The 11,307-nt window shown below is 38.9% G+C and overlaps 2 protein-coding genes across 2 annotated transcripts; one reads left to right on the forward strand and one right to left on the reverse strand.

Moving 5' to 3' along the window:
* Positions 1 to 2,801: 2,801 nt before the first annotated feature.
* LOC110041077 (lactadherin-like) lies at positions 2,802 to 5,478 on the reverse strand. Its single transcript, XM_089294580.1, has 3 exons — positions 5,143 to 5,478; positions 3,347 to 3,675; positions 2,802 to 2,810 (listed from the first exon to the last, which is right to left on the reverse strand). The coding sequence occupies exons 1-3, from the start codon at positions 5,183 to 5,185 to the stop codon at positions 2,802 to 2,804; spliced, it is 381 nt and encodes a 126-aa protein (XP_089150706.1). The 5' UTR covers positions 5,186 to 5,478.
* Positions 5,479 to 7,456: 1,978 nt separating this feature from the next.
* On the forward strand, positions 7,457 to 7,906 carry LOC149109008 (uncharacterized). Its single transcript, XM_089294126.1, has one exon. It carries the CDS (start codon positions 7,457 to 7,459, stop codon positions 7,871 to 7,873), a length of 417 nt encoding a protein of 138 aa, XP_089150252.1. The 3' UTR covers positions 7,874 to 7,906.
* The last annotated feature ends 3,401 nt before the right edge of the window (positions 7,907 to 11,307 follow it).

Raw genomic sequence — 11,307 nt, forward strand, 5'->3', positions numbered from 1 at the left:
TCTAAAAATAGAATGTAAATTATTGGAAACCTGCGAGGGCCAGACAACATAAGCGTGTTCTGAGAGAAATAAGAGGAAAATGAACGCCAGATTTTCGTTTGAAAAATTGTTTTAGGAACACTTGCTCACGCGCTTGAAAAAGGGTCAAATCTTCCAGAATTCCGTTTTGTTTGTCTGAGTTTGTCTGAGTTATGACGTCACTCACGTGCTTTGCTATTTGATTAGATTCACGTGTACAAATAGGGTATAGTCTGGAATTTGATCATATCTACCAGTTTCAGTCGTTAGTTTGTGATTGTCTATCTTAAATTTCACTAGTTCTTTTCTTTCGCTTAGCAACGAACAATGCTTTTGAGTGATCTCACAGCATAGCACGGAGAATGTTACGCTTTTTGATTGTCTATCGATGTAAGATATTTCAGTAACAGTAAAACGAGGCATTTGCACGGAATTACATCATTCCTCAGGCTTTGTAAATTTCGAAAGGATAAATTTGTTATCTCGGAGGCTGTGAAAAAAATTTAACACTTTTCCATATGTTCCTTCAAACAGTGAAAATGACAATGATATTAATAAATATTGCTTTGCTTTTGGAATAGCTCAAGAACGTTAGCTATATACCTTAACGTAGACTGTATCTGCGAGAACTTCAAGCTCGATGTAGTTGGGCCGCTCCTGTTCATCTTGAAAGTTTACACCGTGCTTTGTTCTAAGATTCTCTTCTATGAAGTCCATGTGAGCAACCCGGCCCACCACTCGGTAACGTTCTGTTGGGAAATTACATAACATGGCGGATTAGTGATTAGTCATGTGGAGGCGAAAAATATCTCTGCATTTCGGAAAGTAACAACAGCAACTCAGTACAGAAACAGAAACTTGAGCGAGCAGCATATGTCTATCTGTCCTCGCTCTGTGCTAATCGAGGACTGAATATGCCTTTTAACTTGGAGGACTTCCAAAAGCTAGGTGCACTTTTTAGGTTTGAAGTTTCATACATGTTGCTGAATAATTTATGTTCAAAGTGAAGTTTTGACCACGCGTGAGCTACGTTCAAACTTATTTATGTATTCTTGTATGCCATGTCGCCTGCGGTAAGACTATTGCTTTATTTAGAATATACACAACCAGCAATTTCTATCCTGAAGAGGCAATATATTTATAATTACAATAAACTATGGGAAAAAAAAAAAATGAAATGTCAGAATTCAATACAACATAATTTTGAAGGAAGTAAAGTAGGTAAATAACTTTATTAAAGTGTCAGGCTAAAATAGCAGCAATGAAACCATTAAATGGGGACACTTTAACATAAAAGATTGATATAACAAGATCTAATATTATGTTTAAAAAGCTAATCAAAGATAAGGTTGAAGTTAGTTCCAAATTTAAAATATCCAGGGTTAAGTTTATTCAAAACCTTGTTCGTCTATATAAGTGTATAATAGAGTGCTGGAACCTGTCGAAAAATACTCCAATGAGTGTCTGTTGCAAATACATGAGAGATTTCCGGTCCGTACTGCGCAGTCTCAGCACTCTAACGTTTTTATACAAGTCTCACTTGATGGAATGCGAATCGATGTTACTCGTTACGAGCCGCCCACCTATCTTTTAGGCCTTTAAACTCTTTTTCCAGCAGCTTCAATGATTTTTACAGTTGCGAAGTTGTTTTATCAAGTGACAAAGAACGAAGCACGAAGCCTCGCATCCATAATGGAAGTTGACATGAAACTTTGAATTTACTTCATTTAAGTGGTTGCGAAATGTTTACATTTTGTGATGTCTTACATGTACATGAAGCGAAATAAAAAACGTAAACAAACTCTCGTGAGTGCGCAGTACGGCCTGAAAATCATCTTTAAGGCAGTTGTGAACTAAACCAAACTTGAGATTATTTCTTACCTGATAGAACGCAACCGTAAAACTCAGCTCTCATGGAGATATGGTCATTCCAAGTCTTCGGTATTATTTTCACATATCGAGCTGTAATTGGCTGTAAAAGGCTGTGGGTTACTTTGCCATTCTGATCAATATTTCCAATAAAAACCTGCGATGCACAGACATTTCATGAGATAACTTGTTTTAATTATAGACAAGTTTGTTGAGGAGGGAGGGTCATTAACGGCAACGGTTTCATTTTTTTCTTTTTGTTTGTTGTTTGCTTGTTTTATTGATTTAATAGACGCCTACTAATTCAATGAGCGGCCCCTTCCAAAAAGCATAGAAAGAGTGAATCGTGTGGCCCTCTCGATCTCTCATCAAAACATAACATTTACCATCTGTGGTGACGAAGAGATCCCCAGTTCCCGATATTTCCTGAGTTAGGCATCTTTTGTGTTTCATGAAATTGCTCTATCGCATTCTGATGTTTATGCCAAAAAAACAAAACAAAAACAAAAACAAAACAAAAAAACAAAATAAAACAAATAAGCGCCCTAAAAAGCGCAGGCAATCCTCAACCCTCACTGTTGTGGCTCCACAGTCTCACACCTCAGTGTTCTAATCGCTCTCACTGTTGAGTTTCAGTGCTTCAACTCCAGTTACCACCGATAGTTAGCGCTTTAATAGCGTTTTATTAACTGCCAGAAGGCATTTGACCTCGATGTAGGCCCGAGGTACGATGCTGCATGACTTAAAAGTCATGGGACGAAAATTGGAGCTAATTAATGAGTAGAAACGCTGCATCTGAATTTTGTGGTGCACAAGCTGCCCGTCTCAAGGTACCATAAGGAACGTGCCCTTAAAAAGTAGAGCCCTGCAAGATATATTTTCATTTTTCATTGATGAAGCCTAAAACTAATAGTCTAGTTTCGCTAAACATAACGATAAAAGTGCATTGAATCTAATAAAGAAGTGTTAGAATAAGTTACAAGCAACAGTTTTGGTTTGAAAATTGAAAAAAAGTCTGATCAAACGTACGCTTTTCAAGTTCTGTCATCGCGTCCTCGAAAAATCGCTAAGTACTCATTAACATTTGCTCTCCTGTCAACTTTTTATTTAATATATTATGTTTGTGTACGACCAAAGACAACTCATTCGTGATTTTTGCCCTGTTTTGACCAAAAGTCCAGACAAATTGCCGTGATCGCATGTAACCACATCAAACATGTCCATTTGATACTCCCGAATTTTCAGCTGTGACAAAACTTGTGTTGTGAGGAACCGAACTCCTTTTAACTAAAAACGGTACGATGAAATGCCCGATTTTTCTCGTTTGTGACCCATTTCAGAGAAGGTTTAATTGCAGTGGCCTTCAAGGAGCTACGTCACGGGTTGCGCATTTTGAAAAGTTCAGCCCAAATTTTTCAAGTTCTTCGTCTGTAATCTGTGTCAATCTACTTTGTGTTACCTTATCTTGACCGTTCTCTTGATATGTCTGAAAAACCTGTTCCTTTTCGGTACTGAAAGAAAGAGTGTAGCTTTTGACCCATTGCTTATAGTCTTGCCTTCCTTGGGTGACAAACTTTGTGATCTTAACATCTCGTCCAAAATCCACTTGAAGCCATTGGTTAAGATCATTCGTCTTCGCTGACCAGGCGCCCATTTTCCTTCCATCAGCAACATGGTTTAGCCTGGCATTTTCTGGACCATGATTTTCACTGTATTGTGAATATGCTGTTATCTGTTGGTTTTTTACAGCACCACTTTCCATGCCCAATGCCTCTTCTCCGGTGCACTCTAGTTTTAAATACAAATTTCGAGTTAAAAGTTAACAAGAAGCCTAAACAGTAGGGTTTACGTTATCGCGATACGTTTTAATTATAACCCGGCCGCTATGATGCTTAGGGGAGAACAACAACAACAACAACAACAACAACAACAACAACAACAATAACAATAACAACAACAACAACAACAGTAGGGGACTTAGGATTTGAGTACGAGTACGACTTGTCAATTCTACTTTGCAGGCTTCACATCATCAAATCACGTACCCATCTCATACCATGAGCTACTCTCTCTACCTAAAGCCAACATGAAGAGCGAGGGTTCTGGAAACGTCACTGGTTTGAAATTCTAAAATCTTACGCGTACTCAATCTCGTACTCGTGGTCCAATCTAAAGTTCCCTAACAACAACAACAACAACAACAACAACAACAACAACAACAACGACTACAACGACAACAACAACATCGAGGCTGATTGATGAATAAATAATTTTTTCACTAAGTGAGAATTTTGACCTCTAGCTCGAAATTGCCCTATTATACCATGCAGGAGTGTGTAACGATCACTTCATATAGGGGTGGTTCTAAATCTTAGTTGTGGTCCCGAATTGAACATCTCGAGGTGTTACAAATAAAAAACTGGCCCGTTTCCAAACAGGTTAAATTTTTAACAAATTTTCAGTTTTATTTGCAATATTTATTTCTAGAATGATATTGTCCCGAAATGGGCAGCAGTGCTATCACGTAAATACCATGGCACTTGAATGAGGTGATTTATTCTTCTTTTATGTAATCGTTACAGTCTCTGAGCGCTTTCCATTCGACCAAAAATTTTGGTTTGGATTTCTGGAAATTTCTCGTGGAAAATGGAAATAGCATTTCCCAGAATTGTGGGAAAAGATTAAAAAAAACCTCACGAGGTAAACTCAATTTTTCACTATTTCTCAAATCAACCGGAATAATGCATTTTGGTTCGGCTCGGTATTGGACTGGAACTAGCTCGAAACTGAGGACAACGCGGGGAGTTATTAATGGCACTAATAGACCCTTTGCACGATCCGGTCATATGGTACGGAATTAATTATGCTGGGACGCAAGTTACGCAGTGGGACTTCCAAAACAAAGGAACTCGTACCAGTCCAGCCCGTCTTTCCTTTGTTTTGAAAGTCCCACTGCGTAACTTACGTCCCAGCGTAATTAATTCCGTACCATGTGACCGGATCCTGCAAAGGGCCTATTAATCTCTTTGTAATGATTTTCCTCCGAATGAGTCTCCATTGCAAGCTAGTCCAATACCAAGAATACGAAAATGTCCCATTTCCTTTACAATTGATTTTTCTCCAGGAGTTTCTTTTGATATTCATTCGAATGGTTCGCACTTCTGAAATCAACAATTTTTGAAATTTCTAGAACCTTTCCGTGGACATTCCTTTATGATGGAAAGCGCCCTCCTACAGCAAACTGTGGAGATTTACCTGCCCCATATCGAACAACCGAAGGCGTTTCGAACCACTTCATGGCACGGATAGGGATATTCTTGTTGTACGAAGGGTCTACATCTGTCCAAGTCTCACAATTGTCTAGAAGAAAAACAAAGATTTATGTTATGGATTGGGGCATGATATATTGAAGTGATTTTGGAGGGAAATTTTCCGCCGTAGCGAGTTTGCGAAGCCAATGTTTCAGGGCAGACCCTTCGCTCTGACGGAGGGATAACACTCAAAACATTAACTTCACAAACTGGCCACGGCGGATAACGTCGAGATGATAAATAGGTTGTTGCTACATTTGCTCGCCGACACCGAGTCCAAGTCTCTTCCCAAACTAATACCCTTTTTTAAGTACTGAAGTGATTTTCTTTCTTTCTCTTAGCAGCAAATCGTCAGTTTTTAACGGTAGCTTACCGTGGATGTGACGCATTTAAAATCAAGCCTTTTTGTAATCTGAAACATGATCGGGTGAGATGAACAGTCTCATCAACAACAGGCTAGGCACTGGTAAGCTTATGTCAATTCGCAATTTTGCTTGTCAGATCAGTGGGACCGAAATATTAGTCCTTAAACCTCCGGGAAATTTTTTGTTTTATGTTATGTCATATAATCAGCCTGAAATAACGTCTTCACGGCTAAACCACAAAATTCCGGTGGGAGGAGACACTTCAATATGAAATGGTCGGGGATGCTCGTCAGAAAATATAAATTAAATCTTTTAAGCAGGGCAGAACATTTTTGACGAAATTCTTGGTATTTATAAATGCATTTACTATGAAATCGAACATATTCGGTGGTGATAAGAGTGAGCTCTTGCTGTTTGGCCCATGCATTCTTTGAAGAATTTAATGATGCACAGTAGCCTTTTGTTTCCCTCTTGATGTTTGACAAAATAATAGACAGAGGATTAAATTGACTTTCAGTGCACAATACTACACAGATAAAAGCGTCCATTGCCAGTAGATTTTGTTTTTTAAGGTGGCCCAAATCTATCAATTTTTTACGTTAGTCTTACTTCTGAGAGGCGCCGTTTTTGGCATCAAAGATCACTCAAGCCATTTCAACCAGCATCGTGATGTGATCTGTGCCAGATTTTTATACACATCCCGACATTTCTTTCAACGTATCGCTGAACATAGATATTCTGTTTAACACCTGAAAGATAACTACAAGCTGCATGCAACTAATTTAAAAGGCCAGTTTGCAGTTGTAGCGAAAGGTTGCAGATAGCTGGACTGTTTGAAGTTTTTGACCCGAGAGATGCTGTTCACCAGGAACAGGAGACGAACACTCAAAATGCAGGGACTGCATTGTCAGATTCTGTTCACGCCAAGCTCCTCACATAACAATCGAGAAAACTTAAACACCTTCGAATAGTTTCATGCTGTTCTTTCCTGTAGTAAATAAATAATGAGTTCTATCATGCACTGACATGGAGTCCTCGAAACGTTGTTCAGTTGTACTATCGCTGATTTTTATTCTCGGGGCGTTAGTAACGTTTGATAAATCAGCATAGTTTTGACAAGAAGTGACCATAATTTTGAAAAACCACGACAGATGTTCCCTTACCCCATCAAACAAGTGTCAGACCTCTCATATTTTGCTTTAGGAAGTCCAATGTCAATCGTGGCTAGATTGTAGAATGCCAAGCAATTCATTTACATCTCACTGAATTTGAACGGTTGCTTTTGTTTCTATGTGCTTCTTTCTTAGAAGCGTTGTAAAATTGCTTTTCAATCATGACAATACAGCTCGCAAAACAAAATGCTGGTTAAATTTAGTCAGGAAATGGTGTACTGATGTGTTTGACTAATGGAAATCATAGTGCTTGATGACATATTCAAGATCTCTGGCTTTCTGCCAGATTTCTGTCAACTTCTATTTGCCGCATGGGAATAACTTGTTTTAAATATCAAGGCTTGTCGTCCCCAAGGGGCAAACTGTCCGCGAGGAATGACAGAAAGGCCAGAGATCTTGAAGTAATAGGTCAAAAACGAGTGCGAGTTTTTCATCAGGGGTTCCAAACACCGAGAAACTGATATGAAAGCACGACGCCGAAGGAGGAGTGCTTTTATTGTTTCGAGGTGTTTGGAACCCCTGATGAAAAAACGAAGCACGAGTTTTTGAGCCGGCTTCTCAAACTAGTGTGAAAATTTAGTAGAATTATTTCCGAAGAATAGGTAATTAGAAGGCGTGCTCAATAAGCTATTGTTTGTTTCTTATTCGTGGTAAATGAAATGAATATTTAATATGCGGCGATGCAGGCGGGTTTTTTGGTAGATTAACATTACGTCGCGTGATGGAGGTCGAGTCCGGATCAGAACGATTTCGCGTTCCTAAAACTTATTCTCAAGAAAATGTTCTGGTGAATGACGCCGTTCCAGCTTCAACTAAGTATAAAAACAAGTGGGCTGTGAGCATTTTTGCCGAATGGCAGAGGTTAAGAGAGGTTAAAGTTCCGGTATTAGATTGTGGTGGTCTCTTCAAGGACTACGATTTACACAAGGTTACCGCTCTGAGCGCAGATATTGCCGGAATGGACGCTCTGTCGCTGAACTATTGGTTGTCAAAATTCGTGATGGAGATAGCTAAAAAGTCCGGTGGAAGATACCCTCACAAGACTGTTTATTGTATCATTTGTACCCTCAAGCGTTATTTGGAGGAGAAAAATGGATCCGAAGCTTTGAATCCTCTGGACGCTAGTGACAAAAGGTAATTGTTGAGGGGAGGGGTATCGGAAAATTAACGCTAGATGCAAATAAAATTGAATAAGAGGCTGAATATCGAAAAGTGTCATTTTCTAAGTGTCTCAATTACCTTTGTCGCTCATTGTAGTTCCAATCCAATACGGAGAATACGAATATGGTGTATTTGCAATTGCTTAAATTGCGATTTCATGGGTTACACTTTATAAGTTTCGTGTTTATCTCTGCTGTCTAACTACACAAGCCAAGCAAAGTTCGATCATAAACTTAGTTGATTAGTGACAATACAGCACTCGTCAATTTAGGTTAATAAGTTACACATTTGTCGGAGAACAACGACCTCGCAAATCCACAAGCTTTCGTCGCGGCTGTTGGGCGAGTAAATATTTAGATTAGTGTTCTTGGTTCCAAATAGACGCACAGAATTATGCGTCTAATTACAAACCTTCTCATGTTACTCACATGTCAGAAGCAAGGGCTTTGATCCCAGATACTGCAGACGTTACTACTTAACCCATTAAGTCATTTTGAAACCAGAATGCCCTTTGCAGTCTTCCTTTCACCTCCAAAACAACAAGGAGTGTAACAACATTGAAACACGCATTTGCTTGTTGAACTATTATAACAAAAATCGTGTTTAGGGCGTACGAAGACGCTGTGTTTCACTCGAAAATGTAAGGGGTGAGCTGATACATGTACATGTATGTCGTTTGATGCCCCATACTTAAAAAAGGTCTGACTTGGCTTTCGATAAAATTAAAAGAGCTGACTGATCATCTCTTATCTTGGTTCAACTGAGACTTCAACAGGCAGGTCCTCTTTGAGCTTAAAATCACTAAGTCATTTTTTTTAAGAAACTGAAATTTAAAAGATAAAAAGTACATGGCCAAGAAAAGTACATAGTCAAGAGCCATTGTAACCTGGAGTGTACATAATGTTTGAAATTTAGGCACATGGTCAAAAGCTTGTATATTCTTTGTAATTTTGTAAGGCGACTGACAGGTGAACTTGCCAAACAACATCAATTGTAAGTGGCTCTTTCAGTTTCAGTGAAATAATGCTTAGACTGATGAAGCTGTATCTAAAATGTTATTTACGTGCAATGTGTTACTTGTGCTAGTTTCAAAAGTTGCCTTTAGCCAAACTACACTAGTATGAAAGAGACAAAGGAAAACTTGGTAAACTACCTGAAAAAAAAACCTGCCTTGTGCGGATCCCAAAACCATCATTGCCAAGAAAAGAAACGCTGATAAAGTTAGGCAAAGATTCATTGTCTACCTTCAAGCAGAGCCGGAAAAATAATTGTGTTTGACGAAGTAAATACGATTTAAAGCAATTTCCACCACGCTGCCTGTTTTTATCAAATACGTCTAACAAACATAAATGGAATGGTGGCGGAATTATTGCGTGGAAGAACTGTTTTTCGAGAAAGGAAGTGCTTGACATCTTCGGGGAACAATTCCTTAGTTAATGTTTAGCCACCAGTAACCTTTGACACATACAATGATTTGGGTTTCCTGGTTATTGGTTCGTTGTTTGATAGATTGTTTGGATGATCACGTTTGGATACAAATCGCTAAATTTGAATCAGTTTACCCACGGTTTCGATAAACAAATGAAAACCGTTAACACGCCAGCAAATCATAAGATAAGAGCTTTAAAATACTCTATACAGGGGTCATGGACGTATTTGACAAAATTAGCACAACAGTTAAACTTATCTTACTATAAGTTTAAGGGTAAGGTAAATATGCATACGAACCAAGTGGCCCATCAGGCTGGAACATACCCCGGTTTCTCTAGCATGAAGCGACTAGGAGTATTTCTATTCCCCCAGGATGGGATGTTAGTCATCGCAAGGTTTATGCCCCAGGATTAAATTCGCCAGTACTCTTTTGTAGACCTGGGTGGAGAAGGGCACTTTGAGAGTGAGCTGTCTTGCCCAAGAACACAACACAACGTCCTCGGCTAAGGCTCGAACCCGGATCACTCGATCCGGAGACGACGAGCGCGCTAACCATGAGGCCACCGCACCTCCATTTTATTGCGGTGTAGATATATTACCAAAACAGCATTTCAAACGTGTCTTGTCTTTATTACTGGTTGTTATCTTTAACTTTAGTTTTAGACAATTGAATGATGCTATCATTTCACCAATGAACATTCTGGTTGATATTCCTACTACTCCACACCTTCTAATAGCCCTTACTCACGATGTACGCCATCTTTTTGGGCGCTTTGGTGTTGATGGGAAAACAGTTACGTGGATCCACTTCGTCCTCATCGCTTCGTGCATCTTTATGGGTTTTTCGAATGCTAATATTTACGAAACCTGGGGGTACATATGGAAAAAGGTGACCGTTGCGCCGTTTTCGAGGTGCCTACAAAAAAGTTCGTCAAAAAATAAGGAAGGGCGAATCTGCCAAAATCAGATGATAAAGGCCATTTTCGTTCACTGCATATGTTTCTTGACTTTTGCAGACAAAATGAGGGCAGTTTATTTTCAACGAATATTTGAGTGGTCGGTTCTTACACGGACACGTTCTGAAAGGACTCTAGTCAGCCTCCGCCATTTTCGATACCATCGAAATGATTGATATTGCACGGTGAAGCGAAATCTTTTTACTTTACTGTAAGTTGTATTCCTGAAAGTACATCATGTTTAATTATCTTAAGTAGTTTCGAAGTGATTTCCTTCATTTTGACACGCTCTAAATAAAATATAAAAGTCAAACTCTCGCGGGTAAACAAAAAATAAAGGTGTGGCTGACTAGGGCCCTTGAAGGTTTATCCGGCTAAATGACGAGAACTAACCGCCAGGGATACATTTTAAAGGGATTGCCACAACCCTCTCTCTTAATTTTGTTTCAAGGAGGCTTGAGTTATTTTAGCGGCGTTATACCATTGACGAGGAGTGTATTGATAAAGGATACAATATTGGTCACGCTTGTCATCTCTTGCAAATGATTGCCGCTTAGGACGTCCTACAGGTACCTGTACCCCGTGAAGATTTTTTGGTGTTTTCATACGGTTTTTTCCGATTTTTCCGATTGTTATTTTATCGGATTATTTAAAGAAAAGCAACTTGAAACTGAATCAAAGCTGAAAAAGCTTGCTGAAGGAAGGAATTTTAACTTAATCACACACCATCAAAATGAGAAACTCACGAATGCATTCAGTAGTATGGGAAATGGGGTGGGGGTTGGGGGAAGGAGGAGGTTACACACAAATTCAACAGAACGATTAAGACTATTTTATGTGTTAAATTTTAGCATCTCGAAAGAATTATCGCGCTCAAACTGTATTTCATTTCCGGACCATCAAGGCTTTTTTCATCAACTATTTCATTACCTTATTTCTTTTCGTTGTTTTAGATTTTAGGACTATACACATTTCCATCAGTAATTCAAAGATCGTTTTCATCTATATAAATAACAATTAGCTG

Source organism: Orbicella faveolata, unplaced genomic scaffold, assembly GCF_042242905.1.
Source record: "Orbicella faveolata isolate gen_17 unplaced genomic scaffold, um_ofav_v1 contig_25, whole genome shotgun sequence".
In the NCBI taxonomy this organism is placed as follows: Eukaryota; Metazoa; Cnidaria; class Anthozoa; order Scleractinia; family Merulinidae; genus Orbicella; species Orbicella faveolata.